The sequence below is a fragment of the Rhincodon typus genome, chromosome 14, assembly GCF_021869965.1.
Source record: "Rhincodon typus isolate 14 chromosome 14, sRhiTyp1.1, whole genome shotgun sequence".
Taxonomy (NCBI): domain Eukaryota; kingdom Metazoa; phylum Chordata; class Chondrichthyes; order Orectolobiformes; family Rhincodontidae; genus Rhincodon; species Rhincodon typus.
Window position 1 is genome coordinate 17455359 of NC_063345.1, and position 23356 is coordinate 17478714.

The 23356-nt window shown below is 41.4% G+C and overlaps 1 protein-coding gene across 1 annotated transcript in view; it reads left to right on the forward strand.

Moving 5' to 3' along the window:
* LOC109935875 (ectodysplasin-A-like) overlaps positions 1 to 23356 on the forward strand; it is an 86624-nt gene that overhangs the window by 39052 nt on the left and 24216 nt on the right. The window contains exons 2-5 of the mRNA XM_048605175.1: positions 2057 to 2080; positions 7358 to 7537; positions 16591 to 16625; positions 22360 to 22411. Of these exons, the coding sequence (XP_048461132.1) occupies positions 7366 to 7537; positions 16591 to 16625; positions 22360 to 22411 (259 nt within the window). The 5' untranslated portion in view covers positions 2057 to 2080; positions 7358 to 7365. The remainder of the gene's footprint in view (positions 1 to 2056; positions 2081 to 7357; positions 7538 to 16590; positions 16626 to 22359; positions 22412 to 23356) is intronic.

The window sequence follows — 23356 nt, forward strand, 5'->3', positions numbered from 1 at the left end:
AATGAAGGGACAACCCTTTTGAACTGAGATGAGGAGGCATTTCTTCAGCCACAGGTTGGGGTTGGTAAATCTGTGGAACTCATTGCCACAGAAGGCTGTGGAGGCCAAGTCATTGAGTGTATTTAAGTCAGAGATAGATAGGTTCATGATTAGTGCGGGGATCAAAGGTTGTGTGGAGAAGGCAGGAGAATGGGGTTGAGAAAAAATGGGCTTCAGAAAGAAAGGAGGAGAACATGCTCCCATCTACATCAACGGAACTGAGGGTAAGGGGGTGAAGAGCATCAAGTTCCTCGGAGTGACGATAACCAACAATCTGTCCTGGATTTCCCACGTAGATGCGACAGTCAAGAAGGCATAACAACGCCTCTTCTTCCTCAGGCAGCTCAGGAAATTTGGCTTGTCCATAAGGTCCCTCACCAACTTCCACAGATGCACCATTGAAAGCATACTGTCCGGGTGCATAATGGCTTGGTATGGCAACTGCTCTGCCCAGGATCGTTAAGAAACTACAGAAGATGATGTGCACAGCCCAGACCATCACGGAAGCCAACCTTCCATCCATGGACTGCATTTACGTGGCTCGCTGCCATGGAAAGCCTGCCAAAATCATTAAGGACCCATCGCAGCCCGGTAATGATCTCCTACAATCTCTTCCGTCAGGCAGAAGATACAGAAGCCTGAATATATACACCAGCAGGTTCAGGAACAGCTTCTTCCTGGCCATTATTAGACTGATGAATGAAGTCTGTAGCCTCAAATAACACTGATCATGCTAACGTTGATCTCGCCTAGCACACGACCTACACATTGTAACCTGTATGTCTCTATCTAAGTCTTTTTGATCTGTACATCCTTTGCTGACTATGATCTGCCTGTACCGCCCATAAACAAAGCTTTTCACTGTATTTTGGTACATGTGACAATAAATCAATCAGTCAATCAAACATATCAGCCATGATCGAATAGCAGAGAATACACAATGGTCCAAATGGCCTTATTCTGTACCAGTATCTTATGGCCTTTAGCTGTATGGGGAAGATTAATATCATTTCAACTCATCTTTTTTTTAATGCCATGTTCTCTCAATTACCCCAGTTATTTAAACTTTAAACATTGGATGAATTCTCTGAACAGGCTTGCACAGACTAACCTAGGTCTGTCATTTCAGATATTAACTGGAAAAGAAAATTGACTTTGAATCAAAAGCAGATCTTTCTGATGCTCACCATCTGTGGTATTTCCTTTGCTTCTCAGAGTTTCTTGAGTTGCTCTATATTGTAATATAATCAATGTAGTTGTAAAGATTTCCTCTGCTGTTTCTAGCACAGGATTTTCTGTAATTTGGTTCTGTTTTTACAATACCAAATTCTTCACTGGTATATTTATAATTACTGTAAATTGTAAGAGAAGAAAATCTTAGCTCAGAACTCCACACTGCCTTGTTTTCACTGTATTCCTCCTGGCTTCTCCCTGTTGACTACCTAAGTCAGGAATCACACAACACCAAGTTATAGTCCAACAAGTTTCAGAGCTCCGAAAGCTTGTGATTTCAAATAAATCTGTTGGGCTTTAACCTGGTGTCGTATGATTTCTGACTTCTGACTTTGTCTGCCTCAGTCCAAAACCAGCACCTCCACATCTTGACTACCTAAAACACTGCTGTCCATCTGTCGCTTAGCTACTGAGTGAATGACTCTTGAGTTTATCTATGCCTAATGATCTATTACTTAAAAATATCTGCACAAAGTCCACACTCGGAGATGTTAATAAGCATTGCAGACGTTCCTTCTTTTGCTGTGTACTAGCATTTTCTGTATTCGTCAGCTTAGGTACAGGTGTGATGGGCTTAATTTATCTCCTTCACAAGTTCTAAACAAATGCAGCATTACTGTAACTACAGCAAAAAAAGTTGTAGCTCCTTTGATGACTATGGAATGTCTCAAAGTATTTTGCAGCCAATAAAGTACTTTTGATAAAAAGTAATTCTTTTAATGAAGGAAAGATGGTTGATAACTAAAAGTTTGCTTTCTGACTTATGCTTTTCTCCCCCTTCTAGGTAAAAGCAAAGGAAAAGGAAAAGGTAATATTAAAAGATTACTACTTTACAAAGTCAATTTCTCTTATAATGTGGACCCAATGATAATTAAAGTTGGCATGACTGTCAAATGATTCATCATTACTCAAACTCTGCAGTCCTTGATCCACACCATGCTTGTCCCACCCATTGTTCACAAGAATGGCCAAATCATACCTGGTAACATTAAACTATGCTGAGACATCCTCTTGTGCTGCAGTGAATACAAGAGGGAATGTAACAACAAATTGATGAATGAAACCCTAGATTTCTTTTATGAAAGGTACAAACTATAAATGCAAAGAAGGTTAAGGAGAGTTCTCATAAATTTATTTAAAGTCTTGAAAAGTTTTAGTAGAGCAAATAAGGAAGCACACTTCCTAATGACTGAAGGTTTCAGCAACCAGAAGCTACAGATTTAATTTACTTCATAAAAGGTTAGAAAAAAAGAACATGAAGATATTATTTTACATGATTTGGAATACACTGCCTGAAAAGGTGGGAGAAGCAGTCCAATGATAATTCTCATGAGATTGAGACATAAGCAGTTGAAGGGAAATATGTAATCAGCTATAGGGAAAGAGAAGGGGACAAATTGGATAGACATTCCAAAAAGCTGCCACATCCCAATGAACCAACTGGTATCTCTCTGGGTTGTATTTTACGATTCTATGCAGAAATGATATATTCATATAAAACCACAGTGTTTTCCATAGTTTTGCTAACTGTGATGCATTGTATTCCTGCGGGTAACTTCTCATGACTTGGCTCCACACTCCAGCCATTAGTTAGCTATCATCTCCTTGTGATGAATTGCCAGTTAGAAATCAAAAAAATTCATCATCCAACCTGATGCTTGACTAGGAGCTGACCAACTGTCTTTACCCCAATTTTAAATGGTTTAGTTCCTAGTAAAGAGAAATGTTCAAAGAAGCTGACAAAAAAATATATAATTTTAATATTGCTATGACTTTTCCTCAGGGTTCACACAGCTGTATCCAAGAAATTCCTTTGCGAATCCTGGAATGTTGCCACCCCTGATGGGCCATGGTATTGGGCTGCACACTAGATGCAAGCTTTCAAAAAGACATAGTGCTGATTTACTGGGCACTGCCTTTGACAAGGAAATACACATATGAAGAAGACTATGGAATAATCGAAGCATTATATTATGGGCAATACGAAGGCGGTGTTTCAAATTTTGAAAGACTGGGATAGGTTTAATGGAGGCTGATTGATCCAAATAGTTCATAGATCAATAACTAGGGGCCATATCGAAAGATATAAGGTAGTGGCCAGGAGAAACCTCTTTATGTAAGGATTCAGAGATTGGGACATTCACTTTGGTAACGTGTAAAAATTTCCATGTATGACTGTCTGCGAGTACTTTTGTGCTTCACTGTTAACATGCCAAGACATGTGTTGGAGCCCTTTATTGATGAATGTGATATTTTTATGTGTCACTGTTTTCCACTGAGGATTTTGATGCCCTCTGACCCCATTGTAATTTAGACAAAAGGATGAGATTGTTACAGCCTTTCACTGCCCTGCAATCCATTTGCGAGCAGTTTCTTCTACAAATCTATTTTTTCCACCCCCTAGGGGATTGACTCATACTCTGGCCTGGTTCCATGGATACCAGTTTGCCAGAGCAGAGCCCTTGTACAAATTGTTTGTCTTTGCGTGCAAGCTGAGGCAGTGGGAGTAAAAGCAATTGTATAATTATGCATCATTATAACCCAAACTGACTTCTGTTCTAGCCCAGCATCAATGCACGCACTTTCTGGTGAAGTTTGCTGATGAGAAGTGAGAATTCTGATGCTTTCCAAACCTGCTTCTTGAGTACAGGATCCTTAAAGCTGACCACAGGGCCTGTGCTCTAGGTGTGCCTGAGATCTGCTAAGTCAGCACGAACTATATAGATTGAATGGCGGACGAAAGCAAATGGCTATTGTTGCTGTAAATCTGAAATACAGATTGAGGATTGTCGGCAGGACAGCCAGCATTGGTGGCCAGCTTATTCCCAGGAATGGAAACCAAGCTTTGTTACAGATCTCCTCCAGCCTCCGCCCATAACTCTTTCTCCAATACGTAAATGCACCATCAGTGTTGCTTTCCTGCCTCTTCCAGAAATGGACAATTCATCAATTTCACTTCCAATTTCAATTTCGCTTCCAACCCTGCTTTCATCTTCACCTCCATCTCTGACTCCTCCCTTCCCTTCCTCAACATCTCTGATTCCATTTCTGGGGATAGACTGACCACCAATATCCACCACAAACCCAACAACTCCCACAGTTACCTTGACTATACATCCTCACACTCTGCTTCCTGTGAGGACTCCATCCCTTTCTCCCAGTTTCTCCATGCCCATCGCATATGTTCTGATGATACTACTTTCACCAGGGAAGCCTTGGAAATGTCCACCTTTTTACTCAACCACCATGTTTGACAGGGCCTTCAGCTATGTCCAGCCCATCTTCCACACTACAACCCTCACCCTTTCTCTTCCCTCCTACAATACCCGTAGGGTCGCCCTGGTCCTCGCCAACCCGCACCAACATCCATATCCAAAGGATCTTAAGCCTTCATTTCTGGCGCCTCCATTGAGATATCACCACCAGACACACATTCCCCTCCCCTCCCCTATCAGCCTTTCACAAGAACCATTCCCTCTGGGACACTTTGGTTCACTCCTCCTCTGTTGCCAACATCTCCCAATACCCCCTGCACCTTCCCATGCAATCGCCAAAGGTGTAATACCTACCCATTTGCTTCCTTCATCCTCTCTACCCAAGACTCCAGACACACCTTCCAGGTGAAGCAGTGATTTACCTGAATTTCACTCATTCTAGTTGACAGTATGCACTGCTCACAATGTGGATGAAATGCAGACTGGGCAACCAATTTGGGGGTTAAAATTGTTTCAGAGATAGTAGGAACTGCAGATGCTGGAAAATCTGAGATAACAGGGTATAGAGCTGGATGAACACAGCAGGCCAAGCAGCATCAGAGGAGCAGGAAGGCTGGCATTTTGGGCCTGGACCTATCTTCAGAAAACCACATAGTCAGCATATATGCCAACCTTTTCCTAGATCCAGGCAATTCTGAAGAAGGGTCTAGGCCCGAAACGTCAGCCTTCCTGCTCCTCTGATGCTGCTTGGCCTGCTGTGTTCATCCAGCTCTACACCTTGTTATCTATGACCAATTTGGGGAACGCCTATGTTATGTTTGTAAAAATGACCCTGAGCTTCCGGTTGCCTGCCGTGTTCCCCAGTCAACATCTCTGTCTCATGCTCGCTGCAGCACAAGCTGGAAGAGCAGCATCTCATTTTCCACTTTGGTACCCTGCAGCCTTCAAGACTTAGCATCGAATTCAATAATTTTAGGGCGTGATCACCTTCTGCCATGTTTTTACCCCAACCCGCGCACACTAGGCTTTCTCGTCAAATGGTCTGCTGTCACAGCCAACTCAACTTCATGTGCCAATTGTCCCCATTAGCAGCTTTTCCTTCTCCCTGACTCACCATTATCCCTTCCTTTGTTTGCCCAGAGATAATAGGAACTGCTGATGCTGGAGAATCTGAGATAACAATTATCTCTTATCTCTTTGTTATTTCTTTGTCTGCCCAATTTTTTTTCTGTCTCTCTTGACTCCATCTGCAGCTATTGTTAACTTCTCCCCCCACTACATAGTCAACATATATACCAACCTTTTCCTAGCTCCAGGCAATTCTGAAGAAGGATCACTGAACCCGAAACATTGACTGTGCTTTCTTCCTACATGTGCTGCCAGACCTGCTGAGTTTCTCCAGAAATTTCAGATTTTGAAACATATTTCAAGATGGTTAGAAGGTGGGGTGACTATAGGATAATTGGGTAAGTCTCATTCTGGCAATAAATAGCGCAAATCATCAATGATACCTGCTAAGACACACTGGGAAGTAGGACTGAGGCTGCAGGCTTTGAAGAATGCTCACTCCTAACCCCACTTATGTATTGAGTGTAAATAGTTAATAAGGGTGTGTTCACCAGTATGAGGAGTGACTCACTTCTCTGTACAACCTCGGTATGATTTCACAATGTGGTGACAATGGCAGTGAACTCCTCATTCAGTAAAACGCCCAGGTCATTCAATTGATGACAGGAACATTCAAAGTCAGAAGCAGATCATCCCAAAATCCCAGGGAACGCCCGACGCCAAGCAATATTGCACTCTCATTGATGCCATGGACAGATATGAGCTCCAGCATAAATCAACGAGTGAACACCGAGAAACCTCCCAGTGCAGATCACTGAGGGCACCAAGCTAAAGGACAGCTGAAAAGATACTACTTGACAATGGATCACAAATAAACTAACTCAAATGTTTGCTTGATTGTAGAACACGGAGATGCTTTGATCACAAATATAAATTACAGTACTGAAATCCATTCAATTTGTACAACTGTATTGGAATGAGACTTTTCTGATGTACTCTATTTAATTTTAGTTGTTCCTCATTTGTTTCACTTCAATCTACTCACCTTGCCTTAAGTTAACCTTATTTCTCTGTGACAGCAAACCATCAGTTCCCAAATCCCAGTCACGTTTGTTTTGTCCTTGATTAATTTGTGAAAGTTTTCATCCGTGACATGTACTATGGTTGGGGGGCGGGGGGTGGTGGTGGTGTGGAGAACATTCATTCACAGCTGTAAATTTAAAATGTTACAACTGGGAACACAGTATGTGATGCTTGTGACTTTTAAGTTCTGTGTTCTTGGGAAATCTCAAGTGGTTCAAGAACACACATCATGGAAATTCTTCAGCAGTCTCCACTGTTAAGATGGGTAATATGGGTGGGTGGGGGAGTGCAGAGACATTGATGTGAAATATTTGTTCCCTTTTGGTTATGGTTTGTTGAATGTCACCTCTTCCTGAAGCCAAAGACAAAGTGGAAGTCACCTTCAATCAACTCATCAAAATAATAAAAATCTCCAAAGGAGTCCTTACCTTAAATATAATTGTAAAACTACCATAGGACTATAAGAAACAGGAGTAGGCGGTTTGGCTGCTCACGCCTGCTCTGCCATTCAATAGGATCCATAACTAGTAGCTTCTTAGTATTCCTCTGTTGATTTGAAGCATTACTGAACTGTTTGACAACCACCATTTCGTTTTTAAGAGAGGCAAGCTGCTGTTGATGCTTTCATAATCCAACCAAGTCACCTGGAGTTTGCCTGCTAGTCACCCACTCCCTGGATTTGGTTTTTGATGTCATTCTCTGTTTGACTTACCTCACAGGCAAGAAGATGGGTCCCCCTGGTCCACAAGGTCCCCAGGGCCCTCCAGGTCCACCAGGACCCCAAGGTCCTCCAGGAATCCCAGGAATCCCTGGCATACCAGGAACAGCAGTGTTGGCAGCACCAGGGCCACCTGGTCCACCTGGCCAGCCAGGACCTCCAGGGCCCCCAGGACCACCAGGTAAGGGAACACGAGTTAGATCTGAGCAATCATTTATGTCCATCATTGTGTCCGATGGTATATAAACCTCTAAGCGGTTCAGTACTTTGTACAAAAACAGAAGTCGCTGGAAAAGCTCAGAAAATCTGGCAGCACATGTGAAGAAAATATCGGAGTTAACGTTTCGGGTCCAGTGACACTTCCTCAAAACATGTTCTAGGAAGGCTCACCGGACCCGAAGTGATAACTCTGATTATTTTTCTTCACAGATGCTGCCAGACCTGCTGAGCTTTTCCAGCAGCTTCTGGTTTTGTTTCTGATTTACAGCATCCATTGTTCTTTCGGCTTTTATTCAGTATTTTGTATATTGCTGTTTGTCTCCATTGATTTCTTTTCAAGCTAAGTAGGTACACCAGAGTGGTACTTCAGTACATTTCTGAGTGCATTAATTACTTTATGATGATTTTTTTTAGCAAAATTTCTCCAAACGTTGGGATAATCTTAGAGCTTGTTCAATCCCACACCACTTCATTGCCACCTCCCTAATAATACCGTGGGAGAAAATGCTAGATCACAGATTGTAACCATTGAAAATAGCACCGAACAAATTTAAACATGAATTTTCTTCTCAGTTGTACTTGATATAAGGTACATGTATGCACCAGATTATCCGAGAAAGGGTACATCTCTCCAAAAAAAAGCTCAGTGAAAAGATAATAATTGGACATGTGATCATATTACTTAACAATAAGCAGAGTGCACTAAATGGTTCCCCTCAACATCGCTTCCTTTCCATTTCTTAGCTGTATTCAACTCTGAATAGCTAATCATCCAGAGATCTTTGAACAAATGTGCGCTCCAACCTGTTTATTCGATTTTCAATAAATTGATATCAGGACTTATAATCTTTCAATTCCCTGACTCAAACTGGATTCTTTCCTGGCAGACTTTGATCAGCGATGTTTTATCTAAGGTGCAAAGGTTATAGTCAAGTCAAGTGCCTTTTGGCATTCGCTTACCTTGATGGAGAAGCTGTTGTTTCCTGTTGTCGCAGCACCATGAATGGCCTGGATGCAGTAAGGGACATGTTGAAGTGTTCAGATTTGTGAATAAAATGACAAAGTTTGACCAACAATTTCTGTTCATAGCATTCGTACATTGATGTGATGATCTGCTGTTGCAGAGTGTGCATTGATTTGATTCCATACACTCTTGGAATGGGGATTCCATTGTAGAGGCATGAAGTATAAAACAAAGATATATACAGGTAATGTAGGTAAAGGAGCCACCCTGGACTGCATTCACAATGTGCCTTAAAGGTGTCATGTTGTTTTAACTGGTACAGTACAGGCAAACTCTTTGATAATGGGGGCTATCATAGTCATGCATTGTCCTCACTTGACATCTAAACACTTGTGCAGTTGAACCCTGCTGCTTCTTTATTTTCCTCATCCTAATGTATTTATGATGTACGAACAATCTTCAGCTTTTTCATCAATTACTTTCGTCCATCATAATGTCAGAAGTAGAGGCATCCACTGACGATTGCATAATGTGCAGTGCTATTCATGACTCCTCAGATACTGAAGCAATCCATGTCCAAATCAGCAAGTCCTGGACAATATCCAAGTTTGGGCTGACAAGTGGCAAACAGCTTTGGCACCACTCAAGTGCCATCTCCAACAAGAGAGACTCTAACCATCACCCATTGACGTTCAATGACAGCACTATCAATTAATCCCCCCATATCCTGGGAGATACCATTGACTAGAAGCTGAACTGAACTAGACATGTAAATACCATTGTGACAAGAACAGACCAGAGGCTAGGAATCCTATAACAAGTGACTCAGCTCCTGACTCTCCAAAACCTGCCCACCATCTAGAACACACAAGTCAGGTGTGTGATGGAATACTCCCCACTTACCTTTTGCACCAATCAAGTGTTATCTCCAACAAGAGAGACTCTAACCATCGCCCGTTGATGTTCAATGACATGCTGCTTCGACACCATCCAGGACAAAGCACCTTCTTGATTTGGACCAGATCAACAAATATTTATCATTTCACCACCAATTTTCAATTGCGGCAATGTGTACTGTCTACAAGAAGTTCACTATGGTCTTTCAGACAGCACCTTCCAAACCCACAATCACCAGCACTTAGAAGGATAAAGGCAAAGGATACATGGGAACACCACCACCTGCAAATTCCACTCCAAGCCACTCACCATCCTGACTTGGAAATATATCACAGTTCGTTCACTGTCACTGGAGCAAAATCCTGGATCCCCTCCTTTATGGCATTGCAGGCAATCCGTGCTAAATTCTTCTTTTCAGCGTGCAGACTTCCAACATTCGCAAGTGGCATCAACTTCCAAAACCAGAAATCAGTACGTCAGCACATCAATTGGTATGTGCTAAAGGAGGAACCTCAGAGAGGCTGTGTGATGCACAAAAACTGCTGGCCCTGCTGGTGACACGCACACCCCCTGTGAATGAATATATATAAAACAGTATTTCCCAACCTGAGATTAGTTACTTGACAAAGTCCTTGCTATTTTTTGTGGCAAGGTATGACGCAGGATTCTCACTTAATCAAAATAAGAGTTCATGATGTACAGCAAACATATCATGAAGAGAGCATAAGTTGGCAAACAGGAAGCAGAGAGGAAAACAAAGTGGTTCAGTTTTAGGTGTACTAGGGGGGTGCCACAGTGATCTGTTCAAGGGCTTCAACTATTTATAATGTACGCAAATGACTATGAAGGGACTGAGTGTGTTGTTGCTAAATTTACTGATGACAAAATGTAAGTTGGGAAGCAAATTGTGAAAAAAAAATCATGGACCAAATCTTTTCTTTTGTCGAGGTTCAAATTCCATTGAGTTTTTTTCTGGGTGGAATTATCGAAGTGCGGCTTAGCAAGTTCTCGCACTGTATCTTAACAAACTCACTTCATTAATCACCTACCATATCTGAGGATGCCTCTCACATCCAATTTCCACTCCATGTTAACAAGTGCTATTCCCACAACAACTCGCCACTTGATGGACATCCCAGAATTCACCATCCCACTGGCTGTGCCATCTTTAAAACTCCATCATGACCCTGAACCAGCACTATCAGTCCAGAGCACAGTTCTCTGCACGGTTCCTGACATTTACCCCAGAAATGGCAGGCTGGGGGATGTTGTCTTGTTGCAGGCAAGCTCCTGCTGGGTGATTGGTGCAGAGGCCTGGACTTCCTCTTCCCCAGGACCAGGAGATACTAGACCATGCCAGCCTGGTTTGAGGTTGTGACCCACATTAAAATAGTCTCAGCTATCTAGAGGAATGCCTAGTACTGCAGAAAGAAAGTCAATGACCTTCTCCACTTTTCCAGGGTATGTGCCATTACCTCTGTCCATAACATTCACTTTTTCTGAGTCAAAATCCTGGAATTCCCTTCCTAGGGGCATTGTGAGTCAAATAAAAACAGGTGGACTGCAGCAGTTCAAAAAGACAGCTCACCACCACCTTCTCAAGGGGAGCTAGGGACGGGCAATAATTTCTGGCCCAGCCAGCAATGCCCACATCCCACAAATGAATTAAAGAACTCACTCTCAATCTATCTCTGCTCCTTGAGCTTGGTACATATCCTTCCCTGAGTGTACAGTCTCCTTGTTGCAGCATTACATTGATAGCTACTGGGTACAGCTTGCAATACTGCGTTGAAATCCAGAAGTGACCTGCAAACAAACCAAAGATGAGCTGTGAGAAATCTTAAAAGCTGGGACGTAACAAGCTTCTGTACAGCTCATGCCTGTGGAGTGTGCCTTGAGATATTGGTGCCTGGTTTCCAATACTGAGATTGTTTGTAGAAAGTGGCAAGTTGAACCAGCCAGGCGTTCGCTCTGGTTTCTTTGTTGTGTTTTCCCAATGTTTAGTTTGGTGAGGTTGGTAAGATGGAAGTGTGCATAGGATGAGTTGGGCTGTTAACAAGGCATTTAACAAGCAATAGTGACTGTCAGTTGGACATCTCATCACTGCCTTGCAAGAATATCACCACACTGCTTGTGAAAAGCATAAAAGATGGAGTGAGTTGATCTTGATGTTGAGATGGGCCTCAATATCACTGGATTCCTCCCTGCATTTCATCACAGCCCATATCACTCACACCCTTCTGAGGCGCTACAATGGGATTTATGTCAGTTAAGTGAGTGGGAAAAGAATTGTAAGATGAAGTATAATGTGAGAAAATTGAAATCATTCACTTTGGCAGGAGGAATAAGAAAATAGAATATGATTTAAATTGACAAATATTGAATAACTCTATTGTATAGAGGGATCTGGATGTTTTGCAACATGAATCACAAAATTAGTAGAGCATGCAGGTTGCAACAAGTGAATGGGAAAGCAAATGTAACGCTCGTGTTTATTGCAAGGACAATGAATTGTAGAAGTAGAAAAATTTTACAACAGTTGTGTAGTGCATCAGTGAGACTACATCTACTGTGTACAGTTTTGATCTCTTTACTTAGTAAGGATGTATTAACATGAGAAAAGGTTCACTCGACTGACTTCTCAGATGAAGGGGTTACCTTACAATGTTAGGTTTAACAGTTTGGGCCTGTATCCATGAAAGTTTAGAAGAATGAGAGGCGATCTTATTGGAACATATATCCTTAGGGGACTGGACATGGTGGTTGCTGAGAGGATGTTTCCTCTTGTGGGAAAAGTATAGAATTGAGGAATACAGTTAAAAAATATGAGGTGTCTACTTTAAAATGGAGATGAGGAGAATTTCTTTTTCTCTGTGGGTGTGGTTGTTCGTTGGAACTGTTCTCGATGGAGTAGCTGAGGCAGGGTCATTGAATATTTTGAAGGCTACATTCAATGGATTCTTGACTTACAACAGAATTAAAATGGAATTGATGTCACCATCAGATCATGAGCTTATCAAATGGTAGAGTGGGGAAAGCGATGGCCTAGTGGTATTATCACTGGACTGTTAATCCAGAGATGCAGGTAGTGTTCTGGGGGACCCAGATTTGAACCCCGTCACATTGGAATTTGAATTCAATACAAAATCTGGAATTAAGAGTCTAATGATAACTGTGAATCCATTGCTGATTGTCAGGAAAAACCCATGAGGTTCACTGATGTCCTTCAGGGAAGGAAACTACCATCCTTGGTCTGGCCTACATGTGACTCTAGACTCACAGCAATGTGATTGACCCTTAACTGCCCTCTGGGCAATTAGGGATGGGCAATAAATGCTGACCTAGCCAGTGACACTCTCATCCCATGTATGAATAAAAGAATTCCAAGGGGCTGAATGGCCTACTTTCAGCCTTAATTTATATGTTTATGTAATGTAACGGGGCTGGTTCAGTCCACATAATCAATGGAGATTCTAGCTGAGAGTGTGATTGGAAGTATATACTGTTTAATCTCACCAAGATCATAGATCTTGGAATGGCAGAATGAAATTAGATTCAGTGCATTTCAAAGCTGACAGGGGTCTTGGTATTTAAGGTCATTTCTGTGGACTAAGGTTAGATTTCAGAATGTTTCCAATGGAAAAAACTTTCTTTAAAGAGCTTCATTGTGTTTGTATGAGAGGGAGCTACTTTGGAAGCCCAGTCACTAGTTTCGACCTGACTTATACAGAACAACCTATGAAAGAAGGGAAAGTTAAATATGATGTGATTTTTGTGAAGAACACAGTGTTACAATTATTAGAATTTTTTTTATAAACTTAAAATCTTTTCACTTTGCTCTTAGAATTGTAGAACAGTAGAAGACAGAAGGAGAAGGCTATTTGGCCCAATCTGCTGTACACTCTGTGTAATTCTACCTGGTCCCAATAGCTCCATAAAAAGTAGTAGATGGAATTGAGAAGGTTAGGGGACAATCTGATCAAAGTCTTGAATTTTTTTCTCCCCTTCATTCATTCATGGAATGAGGGAATCACTGGCTAGGCAGCATTTATTGCCAATCCCTATTTGCCCAGGGAGCAGTTCAGTGTCTGTCTCATCACTGTGAGTCTGGAGTCACATGTAGGCCAGGCCATTTCCTCCCCTAAAGAACCAGATGGGTTTTTCCCCAACAATCAATTCATGGTCATCATTAGATTCTTAATTCTAGATGTTTATTGAATTCAACTTCTACAGCAAGATTTGACCCTGGGTCCCCAGAACATTATCTGGGTCTCTGGATTAACAGTACAGCGATAATACCACTAGGCCATCACCTCCCCAGTATGTTGGCAGGAAAAAACAGGGCAGATAAAGACAATCTATTTCCACCTGTTGGAGATTCAAGAACTACAGGGCATAATCTGAGAATTAGGGCCAAATTGTACAGCAGAGGTGTTAGGAATCACTTCGACATACAAAGTGCGGTAGATGTTTGGAACATCCTTGCACAAAACAGCAGTGGATGCTGGATCAGTTGTTAATTTTAAATCAGAGATAGATAATTTTTCATTAAGCAAAGGTGTTAAGGGAGATGGGCCAAAAGCAGGTATATGGAGTTGGGCCACAGATCAGTCATGATCCCATTGAGTGGCATAGCAGGCTTGAGGGGCTGAATGGCCGATTCCTGTTCTTATGCTTCTATGTTAAGGATTAAATTTCAGAATACATGAACATATATCTATAAATTTGAGGAACTTCTTGTATTCTTTTCAATCCTTTTAAAGATTATGATTGAATCTACTTCCACTGCCTTTTTCATATAACAACTCCCTATCTAAACGAAGAAAGAGCTCCTGATTTAGCCTATGATTTATTTGCCTGTAATTGTAAATCTGTGACTTCTTTATTAGTGACCCTGTATCACAGGAAGCAGGTTTTTTTTGTTTTTTGTATGGTAACCATTCAGAATTTTGAGCACCTCTAACCTTCTGCTTAACATGCTGTGCTCTAAAGTGAACACCCTCACTTTCTCCAGTCAATTCTGGAGACAATCCGGCAAATTTCCTCTGCTCCCTGTCTAAGGCCTTGGCATATTTGCTGAAGTTTCCGTAATTAAAAAGACTACCCTTACTGAGAGCTAATTGGAGTGCACATTGTCACATATTGGTGCCAAGAAGTTAAACTTGGCTTATTTTCTGCTGGATTCTGTTGTCAAACTAAAAGACTTCTCACATGCTCTGAGATGTCTGATAAAATAACCTCTGACAGTTGATCAGAAACATGCTGTAAACATTAGACTTGGCATTCAAAGTAATGTCAACTGCAAACCAGACATAACACTTCATTAAAGTTGCAATAACTGGCAGCAGTCATAGTAGTTTAATGAGTATCTTTGCCATTTAAAGTTGGCAAGGTGATTTCAATTCGAATTTGCAGCATTTTCATTCATGCCTGTTAATTCATTGTGAAATTGCCATCTAACCACAAAGGAAGTTTCCAAGGCTGTATAACAATGAGTTAAGATTGTTCCCCCAAACAAGAACAAAAGACCTGGAAGCAGGAGTGGGCCATTAAGTCTCTTGACCCTACATAGCCATTCATTAAGGTCATGACAAATCTGATAACGACCATAACTTCATTCTCCTGACTACCCACATAACCTTTGACTCTGTTGTCAATCAAAAATAGATCTAAGTGAGCCATGATCTTCTGCACTAGGGTAATCTCTCACAACTGTACTAATGGTATCCTTAATTAATAGAGCTACACCACTGGCTTTTCCTCACTTCCCATCTTGCCAAAATGACAAATACCCTGAAACATCTAAGTCCCCGCATTTGCTACCATATCCCTGAAATGGCTGTGAGGGCATACATATTTATTTCCATTTCTGAAGAAGGGTCCAGACTTGAAACGTCAGCTTTCCTGCTCCTCTGATGCTGATTGGCCTGCTGTGTTCATCCAGCTCTACACCTTATTATCCCATATTTATTTCCATGTGTGCTGTCAATTCATCGGCCCAGCTGCAAACATTCAGGTATTGAACCTGAGAATTTAAGAGTTTGCGGGAAACTTCGATTGTTCAGCTTTGCAACAAAACAACAAAGAAGCATTATTCTGGACTAATGTAGCAGAATAAACATTATCAAAGTGATGAATTTAAAACATCATTTAAAATAAAATTCACATCCTCTTAAGATATGATTATTGTCTAAAGTGGTGAATCACTAATTTTGGGCTAGTATCATCCTTTAAAGTGATCAAGCATAACATTAATTTCTGTGTAGAATAGTGGAGGCAATAACATTAATTATTTATGAATCAAATTAGTACTGTGAGGGTGTCTGAGGTCCTTGTGAATGGATAAACTAATTCCTTCAATCATACTTAATTTCTAAAATGAATTTTTAAAATTTGTTAACTGAATATATGTTTTTCTTTTGCATTGTCATTCAAGATGATATTCTTTTCCTCTGAGAGAAATTTTCGGCTGAATAAAATGGCAATAATGTTAATTTGCCACTAGTGAACAGGATTGGATGGAGGGTTGTGGCAGGAAGTGCAGCCTGAACCTGCAGAAATTTGGGTGACGGCGCCCCCCCCGCCCCCCCCCCCACCCCCACGCCCCAATCATCCACCCACACTTTGGTACATGTTGGCACAGGAAGTTTGGAGGTGTCACCCAGTAGAACAGGAGGTGGGATGGTGAGTTGGAGTCTTGAAGGGACTAGACTATCAAAATCAGTGCCAGGGGAGTGCTTTTGCTCCTCCTGGCCTCTCAAAGGTAAATTCAGAGAGGAGAAAAAGAAAACCCTCTCTTTGAATAGTCTTTTCTGTTTCTGGTCCTTTCTCTACTTGACAAGAGTTCACAGTGACTTCTTTTCTCAGACTGGGGCAAGGATTGCATTTGATCCCCAATGGGATCCTCTATCATACTGACATATTTGAAGAAAGTGTCAGTGAAAATTGGGATTGGCTGGCTATCAACAGTAAGTCATGGAGGGAATTTGAACTGCTTTAGTCTTCCGTTTCCACTGGAGGAAAGTCAATCTCGGCAACAACGTGAATACTTCAACAATATTAAGAACAAGCAGACTAATTCTGCAGAGAACAATTCAAAGATATATTGCCAGTTGCAATTTTTATTTTCATTGCTGACTAACTTTATTTTTCAGGTACTTCAGACAAAGCTGCAGAGAGTCCGCCACCAGTAAGTATGCAATGTTAACATGTAATTGTCGTGTATGTTTAATTGGCTTTTATTTTAGAAGGAGAGCATTGAGAAATTCAACCATTTATAAAGGTTTCTGACTTTAATCTCCTTTGATTTTGGTACAAGATAATTTAGAACAGCAGACCTCTACGAATTTAGCAGTGCTAGGCAATGACCACATCTAGACTCAGTCTCAAATTCAGTTCCGGGCTTTTCACTGAGAAAGCTTTCATTCAAATACATTTAAGGTACTTCAACCTGCTGTTGCTACTCCTTTTTACTTACCAGGGCTACATCTCTTTGGCAATTTGAAAATGGGTCTCAGATTGTCTGAAGTGATTGAACCCTGCAATATATTGTGTGAGAGACCCATCAAAATCAGTCAGAACTTTATGTTAATTCAAACTTTAATATTTTGACAAGGTAAATTGACTGCGATTCCAGATGCTATGAGGAAGTACAGATTGGCAGCAAGAGAAGTGGAATAGTGGCTCAGTGGTTAGCACAGCTGCCTCATGGTGCTGGGGACCAGGGTTCAATTCCAGAGATAGTAGGACCTGCAGATCCTGCTCCTCTGATGCTGCTTGGCCTCCTGTGTTCATCTAGTTCTACACCTTATTATCCCAGGGTTCGGTGTCTGCCTGTGTGGAGTTTGCATTATCCCCCCCACCGTGTCTGTTACTACTGGGTGCTCTGGTTTCCTCCTGTTCCCCAAAGATGGGCAGGTTAGGTGGATTGGTCAAGGGTAATTATGGGGATAGGCTGGGTCTGGATGGGATGCTCTTTGGAGGCAAACTGGCCTCTTTGCACACTGTCAGGATTCTATTATAAAATGTAAAAGAAATGAATGTCTCTTTGTAGTGATGATTAGATAGATCGTAAAATGATGAGAGGATAAGAGCACTGCAGAAGGATTAGGCCATTTGGCCCATTGAACCTGCTCCATTATTAATGTAGACCATGATTAATCATCTGTCCCCTGCCATTTGTTTCCCCCACTATCTATATATCCCTTAATGTCATTATTAGCCAGAAAATTTCCAGCTTGAACATGTTCAATATTTGAGCTTCCAAAGCCCACCAAAGATTGACATTCAAAGTCCAAAGAATAAAATCCAAGTCATTTCCAGAGGACTGATAATTGTGGAATGTTCCACTTTTTCCAAGGTTTGGAATGAGGAAATAGGAATATAACACACAAGAGGTTTACAATCGAGAGGGGGAGTAACTTCTTCCCACAGAGACATGAGGCTGTGAATGCATTTCTGGAGCTGAGGCAGGACCTATGTCAGCATTCAGTCTTAAATTGGATAAGAGATGGGATTGGGGTTGGGAGGTGGTGAAGGAATTGCAAAGATGGAGACGAGGTAAGTACATCTTTTAAACTCGTGGAAGGCAAATGCTGGTATCAAACTGAGGCGGGGGAAATGACTGTCCTGTTGCAGGGTTTTAATTTCAATGCATTTCAGGGCAGGGTAGTTCTTTCCACTTACCTGAGTTGGGAAGAGGTGTAGGCTTTCTCTAATGCTTGCACCCAGGCTGTGGCTTGGAGCCTGTGTGTGAGCATCAGCAGCCCCTGTTATTTTTTATAATGGGTCAGCACTTGCACAGAAGGGATGAAGCATGGCCTAGGAGTGGGTTACATTGTAACAGACCACACCGATGCTGAGAGAATCAATGGCCACTCAGTGTCGAGCTCCAGCTCCAGGACAGTCAGACCTTAAGTGCTAGATCTTTGCCCCACAGTGGAGTATTCATCACCTGCTTTTTTTTTTGCTGAACACATTAAGGCCATTGTTGCAAACCCAAGCTTCAGAAGGCACAGTTGTGGTCATTAGCACCATATACACTTCACTCTACTGGTCCCTGCCTTGCACCCACATCCAACATTTTTAACAACATCGCAGCCTTAGCCAGTGTAGAAGGTAAAAAAATTGCTGTAATCGACAGCAGTCTCTCTCTCTCTCCCTCTCTCTCTGTCTCTCAAGTTTAACTGTGAAAAATATTGTCTTCACAAACATTAAAATGATTGCAGACAATGGGTACTGACAAGCAAAAATTTTTTAAAGTCTGATTTTAGATGCTGCAAGTAATGATCATGATGGAGTGGAACATCATAGCTTGCCGAGGGAGATCTTGTTGATGTTCTATGCCTGGTCCACATTATCAAAGGGCATACTAGCATATCTTAACATTATACCTTTAATGTTCAATAATCTATCCAAGACAGCCACCCAGGATCTATTGGAAAAAACACAGCAGATGAAACTGTGGTGAGTTGTGCAGACTAGAAAAGTGCCTGTGTGCTGAATGGGACCATCTCATTATGGGAATAGTCATCAAGACTAAGGTGTCCCCAGGACCTATTCAAGCTGATAAAGAAAGCTGTGAGCGGGGTTGTTGGGCAATGGATGAAGATCTATTGGGAGTAAATGTTTCCCGTTCATCCCGAAGAGTTCAACTGTAGGACGTTGTTTTGTCATTTTCTTCTGGTCAAGTTCCTGCCTATTAGTTGGCCAAATTGTCAGCTGGGAAACCATCTGAGAAGTAGGTGTTGAGAAACTGGGAAGGAGATCAAAAATCGTGGGAGTAGCTGCAGAGATAAGCTTGTAAGCCAGAGTAATCACTCCTGCTCCTCATGGCCCACAAGTAGTGTTGTAAAGACACTTTTGCCATGTATCAGACGTTTCTTACCTCCATTTTCCTGCTGGGATTCCTGTGTAAACACAGCCAACAGCGTTACAAAACAAAATTGTTAAAATAGAAGCATGCAATCTCCTGAAAAAAATTTCAGTGAGCAATATGTTGAGAAACTCCTTTGACAAAGGGCGGTTAGGATTTGGAATGCATGCTGGGCATTCAGTAGAGATTTTTGTTGGATAAATAGTTGAAGGTGAATCATTTGCAGGGATGTAAGGAAAGAATTGGGAGTGAGATTAACTGGATTGTTGTCACAAGAGTTGGAGTAGATCCAGTGGGTGAATGTAAAACAAGGAAAGGATTGAGGTCAGTGGTATCGGACTGTTTGTTGAATAACTTGTTGACTGCCACAATTTAAACACAAGTTTAAGCACTGTTCAGTGAGGAAATAGAAGCCAACTGTTGTTCTTGGAACTGAACATCAGTATTTCTGAATTGTACTTTCCAGATTCTGGCTACCTGAACAATAGCACTGAATAGTTCAGGGCACAGATCAGTGTGGAAAATCCCTCAGGAGCAGTGATTGGGGAGAGGATTTGGAACTACAAGGAGCTCTTAAGTTAGTAAAATAACTCAACACATGCATAGACGTAGAGACACATGATTGAAAACTCAGAGGAGCATGTTATACAGTCATGCAGTCATACAGCACAGAAACAGACCCTTTGGACTAACCAGTCCATGCTGACCATAATACCCAAACTAAAGTAGTCCCACCTGCCTGTGTTTGGCCCATATCCCTGCAAACATTTCTTATTCATGTACTTATCCAAATGTCTTTTAAATGGTGTAGCTGTACCCTGATCCAACACTTCATCTGGAAGTTCATTCCACACACGAACCACGCTGTGTAAAAAAAATTGCCCCTCATGTCCTTTTTAAATCTTTCTCCTCCCACCTTATAAAAATGCCCTCTTGTTTTGAAATCCCCCACCATAGGGAAAAGACAGTTGCCATTCACCATATCTATAGCCTTCATGATTTTAAAAAACCTCAAAAGGTCACCCTTCAACCTCCTATGCTCCAGTGAAAAATGTCTCAGACTATCCAGCCTCTCCTTGTAATTCAAACCTTCCATTCCGGCAACACCTTGGTAAATCTTTTCTGAATCCTCTCCAGCTTGATAGTATCCTTCCTATCACAGGGTGACCAGAACTGAACACAGTACTCCAGAAGTTCTTAGCAACTTTTGAAGCAGAAGTCTGCCTCAGTGTGCAGTAGATGAAAGAGCTGGAGAGTGATGGTGGATCTGTAGTTGGGGGTATAGGTAGTCTTATCAGGCATGCTTGGCTGAATCTTACCAGAATCAGCAAAGTGTTGTTTTTGCTGATTTCATGGAGGATTTCTGTCCGTGAGCCTTAGTGAGTTTTCTTGTGCTATCTTCCCAAACTCGCCTTATTAACTATACACTGTACCCTGATGGCAAGTCAGACATCATCTTGCCCCATTCGCTGCAGGCTGGCATATCACATGATTCCAGGTGCCAGCACCATCTTTAAAGCCCAGGTGTGCACCCAGTCAAGCATGGGCAGTCCGCAGCTGCCCTGGATGGTTCATGTCATTTGCCCTGGACAAGTCTGATAGATGGTAATTGTCATCCCGTTTTGCTGATGGGGACCTGGAGATCCTGCTCGTGAAGATGGGTTATGTGTGCTCACTACCCATGGAGTGTGCCCTGAGATGTTGATTGGTGGAGGTCAGTGGAGTTGATGGAGCCGCCAGTTAACGTTGTGGCTTTCATGTTGGTAATTGTCACCGACTGGTTTCTGTGCAGCTGCTGGGAGAACAGGAAACCATTTATCATCAAGGCAAGATGATGTAATGATCTGATGCTAATTCTTGCTAACACATGCAAATAGGCCACTTGCTGTTCACTAATGAGAACCTCATCTCACCATTCTACATTTGATTGGAAAATGGGACTTTATACTCTCAATGGTGGGAAAGCATCTTACTTCCATGATCTCACATGATTGTTCGGAATTTCTCACCAATGCCTGCATTGTTCAGAGATTGGGAAGATTTGCACGTACTGTTTCTGAACAGAGAAGTGGGGAGAATTATCCTGGGTGTCCAATAATCACTGCTATCCCATGACCTCCTTGCCAGTGGTATTATCAGATTTATCACCAGATGTTAGATGTGGATATGGTTTTGGTGAGATCATACATCAGCAAGAGTCAGTGCCATCAGTAGGAAGTGGGATTCAAGAATCAAAGTGAATTCTATAAATGCATTGATTTTATGACCTTCATTCAGATGGCAGCTCAGCTTTTAAAGAATTGCACTTAGTGAACCAGAGTGCATCATGAAACATAGTGATGGTTTTGCGTGGCCCAGGATCCATTGGCAAAAATAAAGGAGCTAAAACTATTTGGGCCCTCAGGCTTGTGCAATTCAAGGAGATATGGCTGATTGTATTTTAACTCCATCTACTTTCCTTGATTTCCTAATCTTTAATGAACCTGCTTGTTGATTTTGACAGATATTGAAAATCTAACATGCAGCGTATGGAGCTGGAGTTAGGAGAACATTCCCACTGCAGTTAATTTACTACAGCATTGTGTGCATTGTACATTATCAGATGCAGGTTTCTGACCAGTGTTCTAAACAGGCCATACAGAAATCATGTTATAACTTTGAGACAAGGAAAACATTGTGAAAATCTGAAACATGAGATACAAGTACAAAGTACTGGAAATATGCAGTGGTTTATTAGCACCTAAAAGAAAAGATTATCTTGTCATTAGTATTCTGTTGCCAGAAAATATTGAATGAACTGATGGTGTGGTGGTTCTTTGAGTTAACGCATTGGAATTGAACATAACCCAGTTTTTAGCCCTGAGAAATACAGGTGAATGTTCCTGTTTGCAGTACTAATTAGTCCATTGTGCATTTTCATTTTTATCAACTTTATCTTAAATTATTTGATGTTTGATGTGAGGCTGTCATTACAACTCTTAGTGCCAATGTTCTTGGTTCATTCCCTGGTTTGCTATTCCATGTGTAACATTTGCATTGTTGCTTGCAGATGGCAGTAGTGCACCTCCAGGGGCATGACTCAGTCATTCAAGTCAAACAAGGTAAGATTTAAATTCAAGAAATTATCAATAATATTCATATTTTAACAGCATTATAAAAGCTGCCAGTTCAGTGTTAATCATCTCTTTTTGCATTATATGATTTAAAACAATATAACCCTAGCGACTTATCATAGAATGGCTACAGCACAGGAGGTAATTCCACCTGTTAAGTCCCTGTTGCTTTCTGCAGGATCAATCCTGCTAGTCCTAAACATCACCGTTTCCCCATAGCCCTATGCATTCCAGATAACTACCTAACTTCATGAAAATGTTTCTCCTCACTTCACCTGTATTTGAATTTGCTATTCACCTGTTAATTCTGTGTCCTCTAGTTCTCAATCCTTCTCAAAATGGAAATAGTTAGTCCTGATGTGCTGTCTAAAGCCTTGATGATCATAGAGAAGGTTTATAAATCTCCTCTACTCCATTCTCCACTTTTCTATGCTAAGGTGAACATCATCAGCTTCTTCCATCTGTCCAAATAGTGCCTCATCCCTGGACCCATTCCAGTGTATATTTGCACTCTTTCTAAGGCCATCCTATTCTTCCTTCAGTGTGATATCCAAAACTCCACAATACTCCACTTACAGCCAAACTAGTGTTTGATAAAGGTTTACCCATACTTCCTTGCTTTTTTAACAATCTTCTCCAAAACCACTTTCTGGGCAAAATTTTGTCATCCCTTAATGTCCACTAACAACCCCATTACTTAGCAAATTCTATTTCTGAAGGCTACGAGAAGATTTTTATTTCTATTAGAGTTGCTATATGCATGCAAGCGTTTGTTTGAATTTGCTGTTCGGGTTATTATATTATGGCTGCATGTAAATCAATTGAACTTCTATCATCAGGACAGTACCCCTTCAAATCATGTACAATTTAATATAAAATGTAAATGATGTATTTCATAAATAGAGATGTAAATGACATATATTTTCTATTGCT